Source organism: Bos grunniens, chromosome 10, assembly GCF_055505025.1.
Source record: "Bos grunniens cultivar Pamir isolate PY7600 chromosome 10, Bosgru_T2T1.0, whole genome shotgun sequence".
In the NCBI taxonomy this organism is placed as follows: Eukaryota; Metazoa; Chordata; class Mammalia; order Artiodactyla; family Bovidae; genus Bos; species Bos grunniens.
Window position 1 is genome coordinate 20219007 of NC_141174.1, and position 27699 is coordinate 20246705.

Below are 27699 nucleotides of genomic sequence, written 5' to 3' on the forward strand. Positions count from 1 at the left end.
GACTGAGAACCTAAACAATTCTTTTCAACTTTCTCAATCAAATGGTTCAGAATGCTGGTTAACTAGAAAACCTTATCAGGGAACTCCTGCTTGCTTTAGCCTCTTCTCACTAACTAGATGACAAGGAAGGTTCAGCAGCTTTTACATGACCCGTGGACAGGAGAGCTGCTTAGGAGTTCTGTAATTGTGCAGAATTAACTCTCCTCTGCCTACTCCAGTGAGTGCAGGGCAAAGTTCCACATCTGAAACTTTCAAGTAACTGTGTCTACCGATGTTGGAATTTTTTAAAAATAGCATACAACCTTGTATTATCGCTGCTTCATTTTAATTATTAACAGAAACACTTTTAGGATTTAGTTCATCTTTTTTGTATGCCATATGCAGTTAAAAAAAAAAAAAAAAAGAAGATAAGAGTAAAACCTGCCACATGCCACTGGCAGTTGGGCTCCTTCAAAGGTCTGAATGTGACTAACAGAGGGGAACTCCCACAGGTGGAGCCTTCATCTTGGCTTTCAAATTAAGCTGAGTATCCCATTAGGTCTCAACAAATAAAAAAGTAGCAGTAGGCTCTCTGTCTGTTACAAAAGAAGTCCTTAACACAGCCAGCTCCTTACTGTCTCCCTGCAGGGAGAGCTACCAAAGAAAGGAAGCAATCTGGAGAAAGGAAGGAGCTTGGAGTTATTTGCTATTTGGCTCTGTGCCTCCCAGATCAGCCTTCTCATGCAACAATGTAAAACAAAAGTCACCTTGTTCAGTGGAAAGCATCTCAGTGACCCTGGATTTGTGGGTGGCTTTTTAAACTTCTTAGATAAAGGTCTAGGATTTCACTGTGCAACATTCAAAAGGACTCACTTATTTATAAATACAAAAGAGCTCATTTTGGAGAGAAGATAAGCAAGGACACTTCCCCCAAACCACTGCAAGGAGCAGAAGGCAAGCACAATGGGACAGTGTGCTGCCTTCTTCAGGCGGGTTTCTCACATCCCGGTGACTCCACCCGCAGACAGAACAGACTGGTATTTGCTTGTTGTCAAAGGAAAGCTCCTTTAAGAGGATTTGGAAATTTGTTAGAATGTCAAATTTCCTCCAGTTTGAAATGGTGCCGAATGTCAGTGCTCCATCCTTGAAGGTGATACTATGACTGTATCCTTGGTTTCTGCTGCAATGGAATCAAGGTAGGTGTCATTCTCTGAACTCAGGTTCTGGGAATCCTTAGTTAGCAACCTTGTTCCCTGCCCAGAACATGAGTAGTTGTAAAGGAGGAGTTACATAAGTATGCTGCTGCTGCTGCTAAGTCGCGTCAGTTGTGTCCGACTCTGTGTGACCCCATAGACGGCAGCCCACCAGGCTCCCCCGTCCCTGGGATTCTCCAGGCAAGAACACTGGAGTGGGTTGCCATTTCCTTCTCCAATGCATGAAAGTGGAAAGTGAAAGTGAAGTCGCTCAGTTGTGTCCGACTCTTAGCGACCCCATGGACTGCAGCCCACCAGGCTCCTCCGTCCATGGGATTTCCCAGGCAAGAGTACTGGAGTGGGGTGCCATTGCCTTCTCCACAGTATATCCTACTCTGACCTTTATATCAGTAAATTTTAATGGGAAGTTAAAATTTTATCCTAATTTGGGGCCTAATAACGAACATTTCAAGAGAAAGAGCAACTGGAAATGGAGTCAGAGCTATGGTTTGGCAAGGGTTTGAATTGTTATGATGTTATATAAAACAGGATTTTTTTTGAGACACAAACACATCTATGAATAGATAATACTTTCCTGCAGTGATTAGAATAGTTATGATGATGCCAGAAGCCATCTTGGAAACAGGCTGGGTTTATCCAACTGTTTAGGATTTTGCTTTTGGATATTCATGGAGTCATGCTCTACAGTTCCATGCTTGCAGTATCAACTCCGTATCAACGGTTTACATGGAGCATCGAGGGAAGTGTTTGGACTCTCAACAAGTGTTTGTATTGTAAAAAGCGATTATGGTCAATCCAACAGGACCAAGGTTCTGTTTGAGATGAAAGTGTCTTTCAACAGCCACGAAAAGTGATATGGACTCCCACAGCTGGGAGCAACAGTACTCAGGATTGCTCTCCTTCTCATAAAATAGGCACTTTAACACAGAATCATAGAAGCAGGCACAGCACAATCTGGCTTATACAGCCCTGAGTTCCTGGAAAGATGCATGATATCGTCAGGGCCCTCCATCAATAGAAACAGGTTTGAATAACCAAGTTCTCAGGGACTCCTTAGGTTCTGTACTTTCGCCTCTTCTTCCTGACATCACCCCCAGAAGGCAGCACTGGGGACGGCACAGATGGTGAGAAAAACCCCACTTCCTCCTTTCTTACAAAACCTTTTTAAATTGTCTGCTTTAATCTGGGGATTTAAAACTTTTACTATGAGGTGTCTCATCATCTAGCAGTTCTCAAAGTGTGGGCCATGAACCCTTGAGGGGTGTTTGAGCTTTGCTCTGGGACAGTTAATTGGAAATAATCTGATCCTTTCAGTTTTTCTTTTAAACGCATAGGTCTTATCAGAGTACTGTTTAATTTGAGAATAATCCTGTCCCATTATTGAGGCAAAGTCATTCTAAGACTTTACCCAATGCCATGGGAACTATGAGGTTTTCCAGACTACCTGTTGAGAGCAGACACTGTTCTCAGCTAGGCAGAGGTCTGAGGATTTGCCTCGCTCAATCCTAGGGTGGTTCCTACCCTGGCTGCAAATACTTTCCTCAAATACTCACATTTACTCTGGTGGCTCAGATGGTAAAGAAACCGTCTGCAATGTGGGAGACCTGGGTTTGATCCCTGGGTCGGGAAGATACCCTGGAGGAGGGCATGGCAACCCACTCCAGTATTCTTGCCTGGAGAATCCCCATGGACAGAGGAGCCTGGCAGGCTACAGTCCATGGGGTCACAAAGTGTCGGACATGACTGGCCGAGTAAAGCACCAGTATCCAGCTCAGCAAATCCTTATCTCCCTGGACTCACATCTCAGTCTTCACTCAGGGAGACCTCTGGGCTTCGACTGGGTGGCCCCTCCTGGCTGTGCAGCCTGGGAACTCAGGCTGAAAGCTGGTGTGATTTTTACTATTCATTTGGTTCCCATTGTCTTTTGTTGCCTGACTCCAACATCATAAAAACCACTGTTTCATTGGTTTGCCTAGTTTTTAAAAGTTGTTTCGGATGGAAAAGTAATCTAGTTCTTCTCTTTTAATCTTGGCTGGAAATAGAGATCTGCCTCTATTTTCAAGTCATATAATTTCTGGACAGTAAACTGCATGTTTGAGGCATACGGTTTAATGATTTCTAACAAACCCGCACTCAATCAAAATACAGAATATTTCTTTCACCCCAAGCCCCCTGGTTCCCAACTGCTGTATATGCCTGTATCAACCGACAATCACTGCCTCAGACAATCACTGTTCTATTTTTTTCCAACTGTAAATTTGTCCGTCTACATTTTTAATGAGTATTTTTGCTAGATAAAATTCCTAGTGAGAATTCTTCTTTTTCAGCATTTCTAGAAATGTGGCTTCTACCTTTTATGTTTTACAGCTCAGGAAATGGTTAATTTTAATCCAATTGTCTTATATTCTTCTTTGAATGTACTTTTTCCTCTGGCTATTTTTAGATTGTTCTCTTTTTAATTTCAGCAATTTTTACTACAATGGACCTATATCTGACTTTCTTTGTATCTACCCTGCTTACCATAGGCAGAGTTCTTGACTCTGTCTTAACTTGTGTGTGTTTCATCAGTTTTGGAAACTTCTCTAGGGGTATTTCTTCAGACATCGATTATGTCTCCAAATACTGCTTTAATTTCTCTTCCTCTTTTCTGGGAATTCCATTACACGTATGTGTTCACTATGGCCCACATGTCTTTTAGGCACTTTTCTGTATTTCTCATGTTTTCTTGTCTACATTATTCAATTAAACATTTTCCGGTAACTTCATCATTTTTCTCTTCTGTTGTATCTAATGTGCTCTGTAAAACATCTGCTGAGATTTTTAACTTCTGGGGTTTTCTTTTTTCCCCCTCCAGTTCTAGAATTTCAATCTGATTTTTTTAAAAGCAAATCCAAGTTCTCCAGTGATCCTTGACCTCTGTATTTTATTTCTGCAGGTCCCATGAAATCAATGAAAACTCTAAACAGTAGCCACCTAACTTTTAATCTGTACTTTGGCCACACTTTAGCCCCAAGCCTCTTACAAATCAGCAAATGCCCCAGGAAAAATGTGCTGCAAAATGATTTAATTTTGTTGAACCCAAATTTTTCAGTTATTTCTTTTCTAGACCAAGATTTTGATACGATATGTAAGAACTCTTCACTAACCCTTAGGTCACAGATTTTCTTCTATGTTTTTGTCACAGATTTTTAAAGTTCTACATTTCAACCTATGATTCATTTAAATAAATTTCTGTATAATGTGTGACGTAGGTCAAGTTCATTATTTTGTCTATGTAATTGTTTCAGCACCTTTGTTTGAAAAGCCTGACTTTCCTCCACTGAATATTTTTATACCTTTGTCAAAAATCAGTTGGATCTATTTGTGTGGGGCTGTTTTCGGTTTCTCTATTTCATTTTTTATTGAAGGGCGATACATGGTACTGTATTTTATTTTCTGTTTCCCCATGTTCATCAAAAGAGATCCAATTGATGTTTGTGAGTTGATGCTGAATCATACAACCATGCTGGACACAGCCTGCAGTTCTAACAAGTTTCGGCAGATTTCCTGGGGTTTTGTACACACACTATCACGTTATCTGACATAGGCACACGTTCACATTTCCCTTTCCTTTATCTACGTGCCTTCCTCTTCTCGCCTTATTGTACTGACTAGACCTTCTAGCACCAAGCTGAATAGCAATGGTGGCTGTATACATCTTTGTCTTTACCATTAACTCTTTAATCAACTATGATGTACGCTGCAGGGGTCTTATAGGTGTATTTTGTTTTTTAATCCAGTTGAAGAAGTTCCTCTTATTTCAGTTTTTATTGTTTGTGGCCATTATGGCTTTTCTCATCCCAAGATCCCCAGCTGGTCTGCATCCTTCTTTTCACCTTTCACGTTTGCTTTACATACAGTGGCCATACTTAGCAAATGCATCTATTCCATGCTTCTAGAAGCAAAAGTCTAAACCTATTTTTTAAAAGCACTGATTATTCGCAGTGGGTAGACTGATCTGAGACAAGTTATTCTGCCATTAGATATGAAGACTTTGCTCATTTTTCAAATCCTCACGATTCATATTGACAGCATTTACTTTGGTTTGTTCTTCATAAACATGATAACTGTTTTAACTACTTTTCTAAAGATTTATCACTGTACTGTCCTCCAAAAGAATGACAAAGAGACTAGAAAAATTCAGTGTTGGGAGTGAAAAAAATGCTAGTTAGAAACTTTATCCTCATTGGAATTTACTAACAAAAATCAAACTGCTTTAAAAAACGACATATGGATACTGGGTAGGAAAATCATTTTTTTAAAAATCTGTCTGAAATGCTGTCAAAATTATTTATATACATGTACACAGATTCTATTTTTATCTTTGGCATAATGTAAAGGAAATATTCTAGACACACATTTTGTATTCTATACACATATAAAGGAAATATTCAATACACACATTCTATATAAATATTCTATAATAATGTTTTGTACAAGTTCTCACAAAAATAGAAAGGTTCATACTGCTATTAAATTGATGATTTATGTACTTGTATTGATTTGATATTAAGATGAATTTCAATTATATAGGAATAGGCTCTTCATTGCAGCACTGTTTGTAACAGTAAGACTGGAATCCATCTCAATGTCTATTAACAGAGAAACTGGTTAGATAAACTTTGGTACAGCAACTAAACAGAATATTATGCAGCTATAAAAACAATGGGAAAACTTCCTGTGTACTGACATAGAAAGAGCTTCAAAATATATTACTAAGTGAAAATGGAAATGTGTATAGCATGTTATATTTTGTGTAAGAAAAAGGGAAATAAGACTACATCTGCATTTTTGGTGTATCTGTATAAAGAAACATCAGAATACATAAGAGACTATAACAGTGGAAACTAGAGGGGAGAAGAGAGCTGAGAGATAGGAACAGGGTAGAAATGGGACCCTTCAATGTAAACACTTTGATTTTTGGCCCATGTGAAGGTATTATTAATAGCGAAACTAGCTTTTTATTTTAAAGCTGAATTTAAAGCACAATTCAGTTTAAAATCAGGAAGACTGAAATATCTACAATCACTTCCTCAGTCTTTTTGGATTGTGAACCAAAGAGTCCTTACTGCAGGTCTTAGCCATGCTGAGATCCTTCACTATAAACTACAGTCCTACTAAGCCAAACATCTTCCAAACACTACTGCTTTCAGTCATATTAATCATAAACCTTACCTTGGAAAGGACTCCATTCAGTCACCCACCCCAGCCTCAGCCAGGCAAATAGCATGGATGAGCCCATGCAGAGTAATCATTACTTGTGTGCAGACAAGAGAAAGAGACCAATGCCACGGGCTTCTTTCCCTGATCTGATGACTGTCACGTGTATTTCTTCCTGATAATGTACATATGGAACCCATCTGGTGGCCTTCTGAACTTTACACATGTATTAACTGATATCATAATCTAGAAGAAGATCAAAATTTCAGGAGTGTTGATTGTTTTGCCAAAGCTTCATTCATAGACAATGTTGTTTTCCCTGCGGTTCATTCTTTAACTCCAGATGCCTGAATCAAAGAGGAAAGTGGCTGGTCAAACTCATTTATCATCAATAAAATAATGCACCAGGGCAATGAACAGGCTAAGTCAGCAAAAAATTTCATTTATTCACTAAATCAAAAGAACAGCACTATTCATTATCAAATAAAGATTGCTTTTTTCCTTATATCTATTCTTGAGATGTATATTGCAGACCTAATTAGATATGATTACTTTACCCCTTTAACTTCAATAATTTGAAGGGCAACATTTTAAAGAACAGAGAATCCAATAAATGTTTTCATTCTTTATATTTTTAATAAGTATCTAGAAAAACAGTGGAGATATTGATTTAGATAAAATCACTACTATGAACATGAAACTTGACATTTCCTAATGAAAACAGGTCTTCCAATTTTCTCTACTGCAGACTGGCAATTTTACTTTATTTTTAAGTTCTATTCTGATCTTGGGTTTTGCATGTTATACTTAATATTAGGCTCTGCAGCTGGTAGCAATAAAACCTGGAGCCATATTTCCAGTTTCTTCTCCTACTCAAGGGGAGAGAATGGGAAGATGGGGTGTAGAGTGTACTGGGTAAGAAAGCAGACTCTGGAGTCTGAATGCTTGGATTTAAGCATATCCTAACTGTGATCTGGGGGGTCCTTCACCCTCTTTGTGCCTCAGTACTCTTGTCAGCAAAGCAAGAATAACAGCATCTACATCAAAGGATTCTAAGGATTAATTAAAATAATTCATGTAAATTGCTTCACAGTTCCTGGCTTAGTCACTGCTCAATAAAAAAATATCTATTTTTATAACTGCCTGACACTCCTGCTCAGCGGGATTGCTCGCTGTCCCATACCCACATCCCAAGCTCCTAGCCTGCTGTGCTTTGTTCTCATTGTTCTGAGTCTAGACCACCACACTGCTTATTTTCTGGACTGATAAAAGGTCCATTTCATCCTGACCCATCTGATTAATCGTGACTAGGCCCCACTGGCTTGTTTGCTAGTAGTTCTGTTATTACACTCCTTATATTAAACCCACCTTTTATTTTTATAGCAATTTATGACTTTGTTTCCGTCATAGGTAAAGACTGTATCTTACTAGCATACAGCATTTATTAATAAAACTCTGCAAAGAGTGGTTACTGAACATCTACTGGATTTGAAAAGTTATGCTTTTTACTTATAAAAGTAAGCATGATATATTATAGTATCTATAACAGCAAGATGCTTATAAAGATGAAATGAGATAATGCATGTAAACAGGCTACTAACGAGTTACTATTTTATCATCATTCAGTGTTCACCATGTGCCTGGCATTGCAGTAAGTGCTCTACGCGTGTGAGATCCTTGCAACAGGGCCTGGAATAATGATCTTGCACTTTCTTTTCACTTTCAATGTCACTTTCACTGCTGACAGAATGATCTTTTCACTCCATTGCACGGAGTAGGTGAGAGAAAGGTGTTTTTTAATGACCGATGAAGAAAAACAGCATTGATATGGCAAATCTAAAAGTAACTGAATTACCCGTATTATTAAAAAGTTGGCAATATATGAAATTCCTAATACTTCACAGTGTAGTTCGGAAGATCGAAATAATTTGATATGTGCAAAAAGCAACAGTGGAAGTGTCAGCAGCTCAGTCATGTCGGGCTCTGCAACACCATGGGCTATAGCTTGCCAGGCTCCTCTGTTCATGGAACTCTTCAGGCAAGAATACTGGGTTGATTGCCATTCCCCTCTCCAGGGAATCTTTCTGACCCAGAGATCGAACCCAGGTCTCCCACTTTGCAGGCAGATTCTTTACCATCTGAGCCAGAGATGGAAACTTACAAATCTGAAAAGCCAAAGTTAGTACCATGCAAATGCATATCCAGCATTCAGGACTCCTAAGGCAAAACAGTACTGCTTCTGAAAGCCTCACTCCTCTCAAGTATAAAAGGCCAATAACTGGAGCCTACTATCCAGGGGTGCCGTGAGGGTTAAAGCAGATGATGTTGGTAAAGAGCTTAGAACGGTGCAATAAGTAAACATATACTTATCTAAAGTGTTTTCATCATAAGAGATGCTCTCAATTATCTCATAAGTGAAGATCCAGGACCATGATGGGAAAACTAAATCCAGAGTTAATTCAAATTTGCTAAGTCACAAGCTGTTCTAAATTCATGAGAATGTGCAATCATTGGCAGGTTATTTCATCTTGTGATTGCCCTTTAGATGATAATGGAAATGGACATCAATCAATAGTGAAAGGCCCAGGAAGTTGTGAGGAAGGTGAACGTGAAAGCATGGGTAAGCCACGAAGCGCATGATCATTTCCTAAAACTTGGGGGATTAAAATGTCAACTTCAGCTCCCACATAAATATCAGTCTGGTCAAATGAGAAACAAATTTTTGTATTTTTATGAAATGCTATCTTTTATATCATATAGATATAACTTACATCTGTTCTTCTGTTCATTTTAGCTTTTAAAAATGGTAAATGAAAAAAAAAAAAGTACCAAAGATCTGAAAGGCAAAATGCCACAATATAGCAAGCAAATAGTGTTTTCTTTATCTGAGAATAATTATGTGAGCTGTTAAAATAGAAAAGATTTTAAAGGAATTATTTAAATAAAATTTAAAGGGAGATATAGAGGCTCCTTTCAGTGAGTTCAGTTTTTCTGTACTAAGTTGCTTCAGTCATCGGCTACAGTCCATGGGGTCGCTAAGAGTTGGACACGACTGAGCAACTAACACACAATTCAAACTATGAATCTCTTTAAATATAAGGATGTACAAAGCAGGAAATTTCAAAAAACGATGACACAGATGGAAACTAACAACATTCTGCAGTGATTCAAATGCATTATAAGCACCTAGAGACATTCCTTTTTCAAAATCTGTTATCTGTAAAGTCACCAGAATAATCAATTTCTCAAAAGGATTCCAAGGCATTAATAAAATTTCCTTACCAAAAATACGACTCCCCAGACTAAGCCCCTAAGTATCTGTGTCCTCTTTTTATCAGTATAATCCTGGGCTTTAAATGCTATGAATACATAAACAGAAAGAGAGGCCAAGTAGTGGTACCCCTTAGTTCAGATATAGAGCTGCTCGCACAGAATAGCAGGTTTTAAGCTTCTACATTCTACTGCCTAGTAAAATTTCCAAAATAAAATTGGGGAGACTTATCTAGACTGCCAAGCTGTAGTTCCACTGAGAAAGCATTACAGGAAACATTTAACACATATGATCATCAATAATTTATGAAGGAAGGGATAAACAGTTTAATATCCCCCAAGATGAGGGCAGGAGGAGAAGGGGTCAACAGAGGATGAGATGGCTGGATGGCATCACTGACTTTATGGACATGAGTTTGAGCAAACTGGGAGACAGTGAAGGACAGGGAAGCCTGGTGTGCTGCAGTCCAGGGGATGGCAAAAAGTCGGAATGACTTATTAGTGACTGGACAACAAAAACAAAAATAAGAAGCCCATCATTTCAGAATAATGGGCAGTTTTGTGAATTAAATAAATGTACCTTTAAGCTAAATTCATTATAGTGCTTTCATCTTTCTTTGTGGAAGAGAAAGCTGCTCAGTCGTGTCTGACTCTTTGCAACCCCATGGACTAGATAGTTCATGGAATTCTCTAGGCCAGAATACTTGAGTGGGTAGCCTTTCCCTTCTCCAGGGAGTCTTCCCAAACCAGGGATCAAACCCAGGTCTCCCACACTGCAGATGGATTCTTTACTAGCTGAGCCATAAGGGAAGCCCACAAATACTGGAGTGGGTAGCCTATACCTTTTCCAGTGGATCTTTCTGACCCAGGAACCGAACCGGGGTCTCCTGCATTACAGGTAGATTCTTTACCAACTGAGCTATCAGGGAAGTCCTGTGGATGTAATCATAAAGCATTTATCACAGAGCAAGCACTACCTGTGGTCTAATATTTTGTAAAGCCTAAGAGAGGCATGAAACGTGCCAGGGATCCCATAAAATATCTATAATTGGGGCAATCATTTTTTAATTTAAGTAAAACCTTGGGTGAAAAGGAAAAAAGTTCATTTTTTTTTTACACAAAATAATTATTTTATTATTTTTACACAAAATAATGTTTAATCTGTTGAAATTAGAATGTTCGGTATATGATTATACTGTATGTGTGCATGCTAAGTAGCTTTAGTCATATGTGACTCTTTGTGACCCCATGGACTGTAGCCCACCAGGCTCCTCTGTCCATGGGATTCTCTAGGCAAGAGTACTAGAGTGGGTTGCCATGCCCTCTTCCAGGGGATCGTCCCAATCCAGGGAATTGAACCTGTGCCTTTTGTGTCTCCTGCATTTGCAGCCAGGTTCTTTACCATTAGCACCACTGGGAAGCCCCCAAATCTCATCCCTTGTATTACCAATGTCTAAATGTTGTTTCCCTTGAACTTGTAAAATTGAATCTAATCGTCATTTTTCTATTCTTCCTTTGTTAGAATCCTCAAAATATTTATTGGAACACAGCACCCAGAAGAGTTAAATTTATGTATCAGCAGTCTTCTGAAAGTGTTAGTCACTCAGTTGTGTCCATCTCTTTGCGACTCCATGGGCTATAGATCACTAGGCTCCTCTATCCATGGAATTTTCCAAGCAAGCGTACTGGAGTGGGTAGCCATTCCCTTCTCCAGAGGATCTTCGTGACCAACAGATTGAACCTGGGTCTCCTATGTTACAGGCAGATTCTGTACCATCTGAGCCACCAGGAAGCCCCAAGCTCAAATTTTCAAAGTGATCAAATTTACATGTTATAAATATGGATACTCACAGTCTACTTGAAATGTATATTCCAAATGTATACATATGGAATAGACATTAGCTGTGCTTAAGATGAATGGACAAAAAGAGCAATGATTTGAAAAGTTACATCTAATACCTAATAATATATTCCTATCAGCTGAGTTAAAAGACTGAATCATACCTTGCAACTGTTACTTTGCATTATAAGTCATTTTAATAAAATTCAAATTTTTGCCTAATTAAGAAAATTCTATCAAAATTTGTTCATAGAATGGAATTCAATAACTGGACCAATTTTACTTTTGGAAGACCCTTTAAAAAAAATGCAGTGGAATTACCACTCAGTCAAGACACATTATGGCTAAAATATTCAAACAAAGAGTTAAAATAAAAGTGTATAACTACAACGTCTAACAAAACTAGTCCATATGCTCAAATGATTCCAACTAGAATGTGGATACACTCTACAGTTAGCGGATTACAGGTTCGCATTCTCTACTCTGCTGTCCCCTCTATATGAATTATCCTATCACTCTTTTGTATCTGGATCAATGACCTCACATTAAGGTTTAGAAAGTATGGAGGTGAGAAAATCTTGAGTATTTTCATTTTGTTACATATTAGGATCCAGATTTTTTAAAATTCTGAATTTTGTAATTAAAAATCTTGATGAAAATCCATCTCTGGTAGTACTAATAGACTAAAAATTAAAGCTTTTAGGAACAGTATGGTATAGTGGTTCCCAGTACATGCTTTGAACTTATTACCTGTGTGATCCTGGACTTATTACTTAACCTCTCTGTGTCTCAGATTCCTCATCCTTAAAGTGGGGATAAAAATGGTACCATTCTCCTGGAGCTGGGACATAAGTTGGGATAATATATTAAGGTACTTAAAACAGAGCCTGGTGAATATGTTCATTAGTATCAGCTACTGTTATTGCCATCACTTACTGGAGTATCTGAAAACTTCATTGCCTTAATGGAAGATTACCGAAAGAGTTGAACACTGTTTAATACCGTATCAGCCAATCCTGACACAGAGAATTTCATCAGATGAGAAATGTTCAGTGAGGTAAGAAAAAAGAAAACGAGTAACTGCAAAGAGAAGATCCTTCATAATAAATGGTATCAGCTTTCCCCGTCAAAAAAGAACTCCTCAGGTCTGATTCTGGAAGCTCAGTGGGAAGCCAGAGCAACAGAAATGTCCTCCCCTGGGGGCCACACTTACCCCCTGCTCATCCAGTTTCATGAGCTGTTCTGTGACCTTGGGGGTGTTGAAGGCCAACCGCAGGCACTGAACATTGAGCTCAGGAATCACGTGCTCCAGCACCTCCTTCAGGGGCAGCCCCCGAGCCGTTGAGTGCTTTGCTGTTGAGGGAATGGCATCCTCCAGCACTGACCCTCTCAGTGTCATGAGCTGAAAGAGACACATGGCCAGGGAGATGAGTAAACACAACCAGTGTGAGGCCCCCGTAGGGAGCTGGAGGTGACACTTGATCGGCTGAGCCAGCGAGGGAGAAAGGATGAGGGGAGTGAGGTAAGACACTTTATGTACGAAAAACGCGCCCTGTACTTTCAAGACCCAGGCTAGTCCACTGGAACTCATCTTCAAGCTTTCTGAGGACATGTCCTTACATACCAAAGAGCACACGTTTCCTTGAAGCGCTCAGGAAGACCAAGGTCTCTCTATAGCTATACAATGTCACTTACACAAATACCAGGAAATTAAGGAGATATCCCAGAGACAAGACTAAATGCTTAGAATTTGGATGTTATACCAATTGTAAGAGGTAAGGGCAGGAGAAGAGTTTTAAAGTTCATAATGCACTGTTGACCAGCTTAAACTATTCCTAACCCGAAATGCTGCTATGATAAGACAACGATTATAGTTAGTACAGCAGCCGCTGTCTACAGCATTTAAGTGACTTGTGCTTTCCCCCTATGTCTTGAGAACTCTGCTATTATTATGAAATATAAACATAAGCAAAGACATTTCCCTAAGTAATGATGATCTGTTGAAGCAAAGTAGCTTTCATGTTCAAGAATTTTCATGTGACAAAGTTGTTAGTACAATTTAAACACTCCACGGTGACTTAAAGACAAAACCATTAAGTTGAATGAGTTTCCATTAAGCATGTAGGTTATAGGGCATTATACTGCAAAAGGAGCAAATGTTGAAGACCAAGTGTGGTGTGAAAAGAGGGTGAGAGATTAAGAGATATCCATCCAGGAGGATATGTGTACTGAGAAAAACCTAACAAAGTCAGATTCTGTAACAAAAGCAGAAACAGGACTACTGTGGCTCAGGGCACAGGGAAAGGCCCTCATGGAAAAGTGCGGCACTAAAAAGGGGCCTTCAAGGAAAAACTGTACAAAAAGACAGTGTCAGGGAGCAAAGGTGTGCAGATGAGAAACAGCAGGGTGTGAGCAGGAAAGAGAGACCAGTGTAGCTAAGCGGGATCTAAGTGAGCCAGAGAGGGCTGTGGGTGGGCCAGAGTCCCCAGCAGAGTGTACCTCGAGGGGTGAGCATCTCACCCAGAACCAACAGGCCATCTCAGAAATTGTTTGCATGGGGACGATGACGTAAGAAAATTCAGTTGCCATTGCCCAAGGAAGAGACTACAGGCAGAGAATACAGCTTGAAAGAAGCTGTACTGTTCAAGTAACAGGCAAGATGGTGTGACAGAGAATTACCAGGGAAAATGGAAATCAAAGGAAGAATCAGCGGGGAAGTAAAACCTGTAACAGGTGTCAACGGAAGGAAAGAGAGACGAGGGTAAGGAAAAGCCAATTTCACCAACCTCTGACTCTCAAGACAAGAAGAAGGTGCTTGAGGTTATTTGTAGTCTATTCATTTGATTAGTATCTTTTCTTTCATGTATAGTCTATTTTCAAATAACACTTGGGTAAAAAAAAAAATCCTTTTCTGTGGCTTAATATCTAATTTGACAGAAATGATTTTTGTTTCATTTCTTACATCATGAGAAACCGCTGAACAACTCCTGTGCTCCTACTTTCATGAGACAATGTCTGTCGAGGGTCAGGAAGTTACAAAGGCTGGTCGGATTTCCAACTGAGAGAGCTCCAGACCAGGAATGCTAAGGAAGCAGTGTTAATCCTGGACCACAGAAAAAGAGCAGCCCACCTCAAGAAAAGTCTGAGCAGATGAGAAAAAGAAGGAATCATTTTTATACCTGAACCACCAGTGTTACTGGTATGTTTTGCTAATGACTTCCAGAAACAAGCAGAGAATCCTCCTGTATGCCCGTGCACCTGTGCTTAAAAGCACTCACGTCAGAGATTTTGTTCATGAAGAAACAGCCACACTTACAAATACATGTAAAGTCTTTTTTTTGGTTTCTTTATACTGTGCAATGATTGTTTCTATTAAAATGAAAAATATCTGTTTGTATTTCTGTTATCTTGACGCTATTTATGAAGCAACTGGAATGTCACTTTGGAGACTGCTTTCTTTTTTCTCAAAGGGAAATTAATAGCATGAGAAATCCCTACGAAGGCCTAAGAATTAAGTCCTACTTTATTAGTCAGTCAGTCAACTGTCCATCCTACAAAGTGCAAGAGCTCTGTCTGGATCAGGACCAACATCCAGAGATATTTCTATCAAGGGACTTTCATTAGTATATTTCTTTGAAAAGTCTCATAAGGATATTACAATTAAACCACACTTGAGGATTATTTCTATTGGAAAGAAAAAAAAAATATACTAAGACAGTGGTACTGAATTAAATAAACATGAGGGAGGAAGAAAGGAACGACGTGCCGGAGGACTATTTTAGTTGTTAGGTTTGTAGTCATAAATCCCATGGACAGAGAGCCTGGTGGGCTACAGTCCATAGGATCACAAGAGTTGGACATGACTTAGCAACTAAACCACCACCACCACCATGAACAACTTGGAGTCCTCAGCATCCCTGAGCTTATATGCAAGTAGGGGGAAGACATAAAATGAATACAGTAAGTAAGTACAATGTGTGAGATAGTGGTGTTCCTAGAAGAAAGAAAGAAAGAAATAAAGCCTGGAAGTGGGACATGAGACAGTAGAAATTTTAGATCCACTGGCCGAGAAGGCCCCTGTGGCTTAACAGTAAAGGCCAGAAGGAAAAGAGAGCGATGCCCACAAGGACACCTGGGGGCGAACATGATTACCGAGGAATAGGGACCATCGGAGCCCTGAGGCAGGGCTGTCCTCAGGTTGCCCAGAAGAGAGGAGGCCACTGCGGCTGGAAAAGACGAAGCAAGGTCAAGGTCAGAGACAGATGTGCCTGGACTCCCTGGCTAGGGAGGAGAAGGGCTTTTTCCTGGAAGCTGGAAAACCCTAGAGGGATTCTGAACTGAGGAATCACAGACCTGTACTGCATTTCTAAAGGATCCCTGCTGGGCTTGAGAGGACGCAGCCCTAAAGGAAGATGCAGGAAGGAAAGAGAAGATGGTGGTGGGCTGGGCCCAGGCAGAAGCAGTGAGATGGGAGGGGCGGTTGAATTCTGGACACATTTTGAAGACAGAGTCAACCAGTGTTGTGGTGAGACCAGCTCTGGGGGTGGGGTGGGGGTGGGAGAGAGAAGTCCAACAGGACCTCCAGCCTGAACAACTCTAACAAAAGGGTTGTCATCGGTTAAACATTTGTTTGAACGTGAGAGTAGGTGGTAACGAACCATAAACAACATTTGACTTGGATATTTCAATCAAAGGGTAAGGAAATGGCCCCGGGGCCCCATCCAATGGATTGGTAGGAAAAGGACCAGGGAATCCTTAAGTGTGATTTAACTGTAATTACAGGGGGGAAGTGTAGGTGGAGCATTTGAGGCTGAGGCAGGGAGAGGCAAGAAAACAGATGAAGGCAAGCGTGGTTCCCCAACCACGGCAGAGGGACACGTTTACTGGGTCAGCAGTTGACCTGGAGAGAGAGGCTGCGACCAGCCATGGCGTGCAGGCAAGGCAAGCTGGAAGGGACAACCGTGGACAGAAGAGTCAGGAGCTGAGAAAGAAAGAAAGAAAGAAAGGGCCACCTCGGAAAGCCTCAACCTCCAGCATGAAGATAGAGGCAAGAAGGAACTGAAATGAAATGAAAAATATAGAAAAGCGAAAGGATGAGGACGACTTAAACCAGAGCGGCCTGAGGAGGCGGGGAAAAGGTTAGGCACAGAAGGACAGAAACAGGTGGGAGGAGGTAAGCGGCTCTCGGGAAGCTGGTGGGGTCTGAGGAGCAGCTACCTCCACCCAGCTTCAAAAACTGTGTGTTCCCTGTGCTGTGTGTTCAACAAAAGAAAGGCCTGACCCTGCTTAATGATCAGCTTTGGCTTGGAGAAAAAGGACCCTAGAGTATATGGGTTCTTCATTCCTCTTGGGCCACTCAACATAACACGTTAGATATTAAGGCCGTGCCTTTAAAAATCCTATTTTTAATTTCCCAAGAGTTGAAGCTGAGAAGCAATTACTAAGTGAAGCCAACCCCTACAACCTGTCTTGTATTCAATGGGGGAAATGAAGCCAAATGTCCTATTTAAACTAGTTTCAAAACCATTATTTTCTACCTACCTCAAGGGGGTATTAGGCATTAATGCATGACAACAATCCTAAAGTGATTTGGCTCAGAGAGGCAATAAATTGATAGCTGGCATAACTATACACATGTTTAGAAAGAAAACAAAAAAATCCCTCATAGTCCCTGATAGTCATGAGGTCATTTTTTGAATCTGGAAATCAGGCAGAGCTTTAACCGTCTCTACATGACAAACTCTAGTGCTTGCTTTTATTTTACTTTTGAAAATAAATATACATATATATTATATATAAATATTTGAATACTACATATATGTATTTGGTTGCTCAGTCACATCCCACTCTTTGGGATGCCATGGACTATAGCCCGCCAGGCTCCTCTATCTACAAGATTCTCCAGGCAAGAATGCTGGAGTGGGTAGCTGTTCCCTTCTCCAGGGGATCTTTGCGACCCAGGGACGGAACCTGCATTGCAGGCAGATTCTTTACCATCTTTGTCACCAGTTTTTTTTAATGCTTTGTTGGCTATTTTCTTTTATGTTTCCTTTTAGACTTCTCTGGTAGCTCAGATGGTAAAGCATCTGCCTACAATGCAGGAGACCCAGGTTCAATCCCTGGGTCGGGAAGATCTCCTGGAGAAGGCAATGGCACCCTACTCCAGTATTCTTGCCTGGAAAATCCCATGGACGGAGGAGCCTGGTAGGCTGCAGTCCATGGGGTCGCAGAGTCAGACACGACTGAGTGACTTCACTTTCATTTTCTTTCACTTTCTCTTCTTTACCTGAATTTGACTTTAAAATAGAAACTCACATATCATGTGTACTTAGTTCCATAAAGAACTCCAAGGACCCATTTTACCCACAATTAGACAGCCTTTAGTTCAAAAGTCTTTATTTTAAGCCTCTGAGAATAGGTCCAAGATGGCAAAGAAAAAAAATCCAAGGAGTCCCTTTCCTTTTTCCTGGGTCAAGAAACTTCCTCAATAATAGTTTGAAAGCGTGAGTTAAGTTTTAGTTGACCCCCTCTGGCTCCTCAAGCTGGCTCGCTGCCTTCCGGCTGCCCAAGCAGGGTATGTAATATCCAATTTGGGGTTCTGAGGACTCCAATTTCCTTGGGTCACACTTAATGAACATATCTTTCTGTGAATCAAAATCCCCATTCATTTATTGCATCTATCCAAAGCTAGATGGGAAGAAAGGGTCCAGATCGAATCATGATGTCCACCCCCGTCACCACTGGAATGAATGAAAGGGGTCTTTGTTTATTCTACAGACATTTGCAACCATGTGCTATTAAATTTAATTGCTTTGTTACCGCTACGACTCTATTTTTTTCTCACTTAAATTAAGCCTCAAGTCTTTCTCGTGTGCGACTTACCTCACTAGTTCTAAAAATTATTCGATAGTTGTAGGGAGATCCATTTTCTTTCGTTTCTTCTGGTTTTTCCCTTCGAATGCTCACAGCCACTGGACCAAGATTCTCATCGGCCCCGAAATAGTTCCAGTGTTCTTAGATACAATAAGACAAAACAAAATTAGAATATTTACAGCACACTAAAAAATGTCATATGCGGCTTACTATTTAAATCACTCAGAAATTATATCAATAAAATGTAAACATATTTAACAAAGATTAATATCCTTCACTGAATTATAAAAGTAAAGACTGAGCAATCAATGTAGGTTTAGTCTCAGAGGTGGTAAGACAACAGAGGTGGCCTGCTGAGGTTTTTTTACTCCTCTGCAACTCACTACTTTAAAAAAGAAATTTGTGTTATTGCCCTATAAACAGGCTATACTGTATCAGGGCTTCCTAGCTTTTATAAAAACTGCATCAACTAAAAACCACATCAACCAACCCCCCTCCCCAACCCTAAACCTACTGAGAACAAAGTCTGGGGATGGACGGAACTTCCCTGGTGATCTGATGGTTAAGACTCCATGATCCCAATGCAGGAGACAGGCTCAATCCCTGTGTAAGGGAAGATCCTGCATGCTGCACGGCATGACCTAAATAGATAAATAAAACAGATCTCCCCGGACTAGAGAGAGGAAAGAGGTCTGAGAGTTACTTGGCAGCATTCTGCTCCCACACTGCCCGGGTTAAGACAGAGTCTTGGCTCAGAGGAAAGAGCTTCAGAGTGCCCCTGGGAGGCAGAAGCCCACAGCCAGGGCTTTGGGCCTCACCAATGGCTCCTGCATAGCAAGCATCAAAGGCATCGAGCAGAGCCGCTGCGTCTGGAGGGACGTGAGGGCTGGGAGAAGGGCCTCTCCTAGGCCACCAGTGTGGCCAGGCGACTAATGGCAACTCAGGGCCCTCTCCTCAATGTCTGGCATTTCTCCAGACTCCAAACTCTAGAACAACCTTGGGGGTGGGGGCAAGTGTCCAAATGACTGGTGTTGACTTTATCTTCCTCCTAACAAGAAGGAACGCTGGGGTCAAAAGTAAATTAATTTACAGAAAAGGTAAAAAGTGCATTTACTTACTGTACACCTAAAAATTAAACTTGTTGATACAGACAAAAGATGTTCACAGATGAGAAAAGTTAAAAAAAAAAAACAACCAATAGATAACTTACTTTTCAAACCTCCAAAATACTTATTTACATTGCCCTATTTCATTTACATGTGATATGATTTAAATGACTGAGTTGTGACATGGTGGGTTATTCTCATACAAAATACATCAATATTTGAAAATACACGCTATTCTCATACATAATATGTATTTGAAAATCCACGAGAATAAGAAGAAATAACAGCATAAAATATCTAACCATATAGTTCTAAATTTAGGTAATACATATGAAAATGCTTTGCAAGTACCAGAGAATAATTATAAAAAAAATCATTAATACCATGAGCTATCTAAGAATATTATCACAATCCACGGAAACTCAAAATAAGGGGAACACAATGGGAACACAGGCAACAAGCATCTCATATACGGACAGCTGATAAACAACCCAATAAACAGCACAAAACCCATGTACAAACACTGACGTACACCCTCAAAGCACAGCACGTGAGAATCCACTCAGAGGTTATTTACTCTTACTTTGCACATAATTTTAATAAGCGTGGTTGTCTGGTCTTCGAGCCCACAGCTTGATGTCAGAGGTGTGATAATCCCAGATGTTGACAAAGTCCAGAGTGCAGGGCTGACAGAAACTTGCATGCAGACAGCAATGTGACAGACAACTGACAATAAGGAGGAAAACAAAAAGGGAGGAGACAGAAACAGTATAAAAAGGCAGATGCGAACTGAAAGAGCAACAGGACAGCAGTCTGGGGACATTTACTGAAGGAGCAAAGGGCTTCACACACTTCAAAACTTCAGAGACTATTTTAACCCTGCAGCACAGAACACCGATGGACATGGCAAAGATGGCCATGACATTCATTATATCCTGTTCATGGACTCTACCCCGCCTCACCAGAAACTCCTCAAACGCAGCCCACAAAGCTCAGGAAGGGCAGTGAGACTGCTAGTCTTTGCTGCTGGAGAAATTCACAAAGACACGGGGCCAGTACTAATTCCCGTCCGTAACCTCAACTCCTCCTCAAGCTGTCCCTGGTCAGCTCTCACTCCCGTTCTCTAGTGCAGATTATTTCAAATATTCTCTGTTCTCCTTCAAACTCCCCCTCATCTACCTTCTCTCAATCTCAGCAGATAATGCTGTCCACATCACAAAGAAAATAAAGAGCCCTTTCAGAAGCAACTGCCTCACTTTCCACCATCACTCACACTTCCCCGGATCCAGACTTTTACTTCCTTTGCTTTATAATGTAAACCCAGTCTCTGCTGAAATTCTAGCCTCCACTCAATTCCACCTTCCCAGGGACACTGATGCCCAATCACCCTCCCTGTATCTGCAACTTGCCCTCTCTGCCTGCTCATTCCCATCACCTGCCCTCGGTTCCTTAGCAACCTCCAGGTTATCTCCCTTCTCTTTTCTTCCACTGGAAACTTCTTGTATGAGATACGTGTTTCTTCACTTTAGGATTCCTATCATCTGACTGCCATTGCACTGTCACCAGTCAGCCATAAAGTTGAAACAAACAGAAACTCTGAGTCCTTATCTTGTTCAAACTCATCATAACTTGCCAATGGCATTTCCTTTTGTTCCCCCTAAAAACATTCTTCTAGAAAGTGGCTTCTCCAAAACCAGCCTCTCTTGGTTTTTCTTCCACTGGCCCTGAATCTTCTGTCCTCTCCCAACGCTGATTACTCTCAAGAGTCCACGTGTCCACTCCAGACATCTGTGAGCCCTAGATCTTCACATTGAAAAGATGTCCCCTTCTTTACCATATAAAACTTGCAACTTGTTTATCCCATGGCATCTGTAAAAGTGAACCTATCACCTTCCACACAAACCGATACAGCTCTCCCTGCAACTCTGGTTCGAGTAACTGCTACCACATTCCTCTAGCTGCTTATGCCTGACACCCCTGTCATGCCCACTGAATTCCAGCTCCTAAAGAGCTCTGTAATCCACCTACTTTTCCTCCATCCCACCGCCACTGGTTTATCCACATCATCATTCGCCCGGATGTTTGTGAGTTTTACGACAGATTAGCTTTTCATTTCTGGCTTCTAAGATGCAAGCCTGACCATCACTATTAAGTTTCAAACCCTCCGCTACTTTCCCACCAGTCCTTGGATACTACTCAAGCCTTCTCGAGGGCCCTCGCGGCCTGTCACCAGCCTGTCATTCCAGTTTCAACCTGGACCTTTCATCCGTCTAAACTCTGAGAACCAACCATCCTGAACTTGTTGACTCACTGTGCCTGTCTCACCTGAAACACTCTGTCTAGGACATTCCACCAACTAACTCCTCTTTACTTGACTAAGTCCTTGCCTCCTTCAGGGTTGCATCTGAAATATTATTTGGACATCTTCTCAGAGAGTGCTTGAACAATGCACCAAAATGAAAATGTGTACTTTGCATAGTAATGATAATACTTTAAGACTGTCAAGAGAAAGACAAATTAGGGAAACCAAATAAGACATTGTAACTGCAAAAATTTAGAAAGGTTACTACAGAAAAACATAAATTTATAAAAATACAAATACTGAACACAATCATTTTAGTATAAATTGGCAGATAATACAGTGTTATTTAAAAAGAAACTAATCCTACCTAAAAATGAAGAAGGTTGATTTTAAAAAATGAATCACTTGAATTTTTTTGTGTGTCATCATCAAGCCCTGGCTAGATTTTTGTGTGCTTTTCCCCAGCTGCTGAAGAAGTATGTTTCTGAGCTGAGGGAACGTTGATGAGACCATTTATAAACTAACTTCTAACACTTTCTTCAGACTCTGTGTTCAAAAAATCCATCTCTAGTTTGATAACTCTGAGAAGTTCTTTTAAAAATTTATATGTGTGTTTGTTCAGGAACATCAATCTTCTTTTATTGAAAAAGAGCTCTAGCTGTTATTTCCAAGCAAGCATTTCCATTTGGCCTTCATCTATTTCAGTTCCATCAACAGAGATGGAGATACTGCTCTGGTTTCCTGTGTTAAATTCACTACTGTCATGATCAGACTCTGCTTGTTCAAAAAGTCTTTCAACTTGAGTAAGAATTATTCTTACAATAAATGCCTTGTTTTTTGGTCCACCATCCATTTTTTTTTCCTGCTCCTAAGCATTACAAAACAATAGAAAAAAAAAATCCTTCTGATGTGAATACAACTTTTTCACTTCAAAATTCGAATGCAAAGTGTAATTCTCCAACAGAGAAGTTTGGTTCAGCAAATTATCTTCAATTCAGTTTTGAGTCTTTAAACTTTGATCTCAAAACAAATGACTTTTTTGTAACTAAAAGCTAGCCTTTTAGGATCCTGAGTCTGGTCCTTCGGCCACTCTTGCTGCTGCCTGTCCTTCAAGTTCACTGGACGACACTGCTTTCCTCTTGGGACCACAGTCTCGGGGTAGCACATTGCACTGGCTCCACGCTGCCGCACGTGTATTTCTTCCCATCAGCCGTGTATGGGAAGCACCTCCGCCCTCTGCTAGCGCCATGGTATCCATCAAACGCAGAGAGCTCTTCCAGTCATACCTACAATCAGCTTGGTCTTTTGTTGGGTGGAGGGACGGAAGGGGGAGAGAGGGTTCAAGTGTCGGGGAGATGCAGATGATAAGTGCTCAAGAAAGGCCAGGAAGCTGTCGATGATGAAAGACAGAAGAAGGAAAGGGGAGGAAAGAGGGGCTGGAGACTCGAGTAGGATGGATAAATCTGCTGATGGATGGACTGAAATATGGGGATTACACTACCAAAAATAATGATATTTCTGTGCCAGCATACTGGAATGCCAAAACCCAGTACTGCAATCACTACACTAGAATGATATAATGCACTGAGCTGAGGCACTTTGCCAAGCACTCTGATATTCATGTCAACTATGAAAATATAGGCATTGCCTTCTTTTTCACAGATGTGGCAATTATGATTTAGAGAGAATAAGTCACTTGCCAGCCACAACCAGTACACAGCAACACCAGAACTCAAACATATTAAGTATCAATTCCAAAGCTCATTTGCTTAGCATTACATATAATGTTATCTTTCCAAACATTTCTAAAATTGTATTATGAATAAAAATAGTTAAATAAAATGTGATGTCCAAAGGGAGTGACTAGCCAGATCACACAGAAGGCTTTATTTCCTGATGTACTATATTGGCAAGGTTTCATTGTGTTTAGAGGGAGAAATATTCATATTTTATCCATATAGTGCCGATTCCCCTCACCTTCAGTTTTAGTTTTCATCTTTAGCACCTAAACAAAATTTTAACCTTAGTTTTTATTAGTTCTGGTTCTTACATTTAAACAAGGGGGGATGGTACAAAGAACACCAATGAGTAGTTCTATTACTAGAACATTCCACACAAATAGCCATATTTTCTGGCTGATACAGTCACAATAATAAATAATAATACTTTCACATTCTTAGAGAGGGAACATAGTCAATAGTTCAAAGCTCCAAATGATTAGATCAAGTACAGTCACATTACCCAGTTACGAGCTGCAGATAAGGATGTGTGCACAGGCATAAAAAGTTAAAAGCCTGGCATTTTAATTGCAAAGAAGGAAACAAAAATGAAGTGACAAGAGTTACAGGGCTTCAACCAACAATTTTTGGATTGCTTACACTGGTTTTCATAATATTTGCAGATTTCACATTAGCATTTCAGTTGTACATTTCCAGAGACCAGCATAATCTGGACTGTTTGTAATTATGGACAAAAATAAATCTTTTTACATATAATTTTTACAATTATAAAGTGAAAGTCTCTCAGTTGTGTCTGAGTCTTTGTGACCCCATGGAATTCTCTAGGCCAGAATACTGGAGTGGGTAGCCTTTCCCTTCACCAGGGCATCTTCCCAACCAGGGGATCAAACCCAGGTCTCCCACATTCTTTACCAGCTGAGCCACGAGGTGCATGGCTTAAAATATTTCTTTAGAATTGTCAATTTAGAAATTGAAATTGGGGAAATAGACTGATACACAGAAATCAAAGAAACAGAAAGCAAATAAAACAGCTACTATCTCAGGCCTCAAAAAATTAGCAACAACACTTCTGAATGGAAAAATGGTCCTTGGTAGGGCTGGAATACATTCCTTCACTGCTGGTGACACCACGAATTGGTACCAACCATTTTAGAAAGCATTATAGCAACATATGTTAAAGTCATCAAAATGGTCACATGCTAATCTTAATCACCCTAAATGACTATGCAGAAGGATAAACGAAAACTCTTCCATTTCCTCTAAAAAAGGCCTCTTAATTCACTGTACAACAGGGGTCCTAAAGATACTACTAATCAGACATACGTGGGCCTCATCTATTAGCAGGTCAAAGAATGGAATGACAACAGCTTTACTAGCTGGAATTAAAATCATTTCACCACTTTGAATATTTTAAATTCTTTTTCCCTTAAAATAGTCGACCTGGTGGGCTACAAGCATGTCAACATCAGTGCAGTCAACGTCATAAATTCTACCCTCTATATTTCCATTAGACAGAGAATCTAGCTGCAACTTGCAAAACCACTCACCACAGCACATGCTTCTATAAGGTACTTATCTTTGCCTACTGAGTTCAATTTGTTCATATGCTTTGTTTTCATGCAACTTACAACATCTAAATATGACTGACAACTAGGTTAGAAAGAGAGAACAGATCTAAAAGAATTAAATGAAAAAGAAAACACAAGCAACAACAGTATATTCTTCTTTAAAAATGAAAACACAAATTTGCCAAAGTGGAGGTAATAAGGACTCATGTGTTTGAAGAATGGCTCTTTCCAAGAAGAGCACCACTTGGAGAAGGCGATGGCACCCCACTGCAGTACTCTCGCCTGGAAAATCCCATGGACGGAGGAGCCTGGTAGGCTGCAGTCCACGGGGTCGCTAAGAGTCAGACATGACTGAGCGACTTCCCTTTCACTTTTCACTTTCATGCACTGGAGAAGGAAATGGCAACCCACTCCAGTGTTCTAGCCTGGAGAATCCCAGGGACGGCAGAGCCTGGTGGGCTGGTGTCTATGGGGTCACACAGAGACGGACACGACTGAAGTGACTTAGCAACAACAGAGGTTCTGTCTCTGGTCCCCAAAGGGCTCATCCTAATTATAAGGGCGGAGGTTCCATGAGAACTAAATAGCCTGGGACTTTGCATCATCATCAAAAGCAGGTCAGAGTAATGGATGGGGATATTTACACAGGACTGGCCACAGTCCAGAATTCTGTCCCAAAGCATTCCACTAAGCTTGTAATTATGGTTGCATAAGAGTAATTGTCCACATTTACAAAGTGCACAGTTCTCTGAAGTTCCAATTCTTCTTTCCATATGTAGCTCTTAAAAATTAGGGTGGTCTATTTGACAAAATTATATCATGTTGTTAGGCTTAAAGCCTCACATGACTAAGCAGGTCTCAGAAGCCCCCCAACCTGCCAATAAAAAGTAGACTTTAACAGAAGTAAGGCTGACACTAACGAATTGCATTCAAATGATGAAAGAAAACTCTATTTGAAACAAAGGAAAAACAGTATCACTGTCAAAATGGGAGATTTTTAATTGACTATTATCTATGACAAATAGCCAATAATTCTATCTAAATTATTCAGTCTTACTTGTGATCAATGAAATTGAAATGTTTTGGACCTACAATAAATGTTCTAAAATAAAAACTGCAAATACTCAAGGTAGCCAAGAAAATGTTAAACACTACACAGTCTTAAAATAGGAGTAGAACCTTTCTGGCCTAAGCTTTCTTAAGAACAATTTGGCAATAAAAATCAAGGTTCCCATAAAATTCACACCATTTCACTTACAGGACTCTACCTTACGTTAATAATTGGACATGTGGGGGGAAAAGTTACATAACAAAAACATTTATGTAAGGTCAGAGGCTTTTAAACTTGTCTATGGAAAGAAATTAGGGGGTTCATGAACTTGAATGAAAAAAATTTTTATCTTTATTTTCACTACCTTCTAAAGAAATGTAGCATTTCCATCAAAGGGAGTCAACCAACTACAGTAACATCAGCTGCACAGGTGACTTTGACACCTACAGAAATCAAGAGATGTTTTCATATCATATTACTGCCATTGTAGACATATCAAAATATCAATTATTCTCATCACAACTTTGAAATTATGGTAGTTATCAGAACTGATGCTAGATCCTTTGTTAACGTAATAAAAAAGAAGCATCTATGTTAGTATATCACAAAATTTTTAATACTCTTGCAACTGTAGTTTAATATGCCTGGTTTGCTTTGTACTTTTATGCACTTAAAAACATTAGTCTAAGGAGAGTCCATAGGTTTCACCAAATTGCCAAAGGGGTTAAGTGCCATCCTAAGTGCCCAAAGGTCATCCTAAGCACCAAAAAACACTTAGGATGACCTGATGTAAGAATTATTTATAATAAGGAAGTAGAAAACTTGAATTTAATAACATCTGGAAGACTTTAAATAAACGATGGCAAAGCCAATCATGGAACCATGAAAAAATATATAAAACTATTTAATGATCCTTATCTTGTTTAATTAATGAGTATCAGATCAGATCAGATCAGTCGCAGTAAAGTAACTAGTAATCACACATGATTAATTTCCTTAGTTTCTATAGTTGCTAATTCTTCTGTAATGAATATATACCTTTTATAATAGGGAGATTTTTAAAAGTATAAAAAAAGTATTTCTACAAATATGGCAATTTTTATAAAAATGGTTTACAAATGGTCACTGAGTAAAAAGAATATTTTAAAAGGTTGCATATTAATGTAACTCTTCAGGCTTATTGTTAGTTCATACTAATTTAAAAGCCCGCTCAGGGGAAAAAAAAGTATTTATTATTCAAATGAAAGAAACTACAATGAAACACCTGTTTCTAACTCAATGTCTTTATATATTAAAAAAAAAAAAAAAAAAAAACCCAAACCTTTTGTACCTCCTTATCAGGGACATTGCAGCAAGATGTCTGTGTAAAATGCTTTTGAAATATCTGAAAGGAAGTCCCCCAGAAACAGTCAGAAGTTCAGTCAAGGTAGAAGTCACCGTAGCTCATGAGGGCGAGACCATGCAATGTGTCTCAAAAACTTAGTAGAGCCCACCTGCTTCTGGACTGTCTCTGAGTTGTTGAGCCTGCTTCTGCTGATGCTTCAACATTATTGTTGAG

The 27699-nt window shown here is 39.9% G+C and overlaps 1 protein-coding gene across 7 annotated transcripts in view; it reads right to left on the bottom strand.

Moving 5' to 3' along the window:
* The window catches only part of SIPA1L1 (signal induced proliferation associated 1 like 1), a 190357-nt gene that overhangs the window by 97930 nt on the left and 64728 nt on the right, over window positions 1-27699 (bottom strand). For all 7 annotated transcript variants that reach the window (XM_086319958.1, XM_086319964.1, XM_086319960.1 and 4 more), the window contains exons 3-4: window positions 18385-18515; window positions 12716-12904 (exon numbers count right to left, since the gene is read on the bottom strand). In XM_086319958.1, coding sequence (XP_086176084.1) covers window positions 12716-12904; window positions 18385-18515 — 320 coding nt within the window. The remainder of the gene's footprint in view (window positions 1-12715; window positions 12905-18384; window positions 18516-27699) is intronic.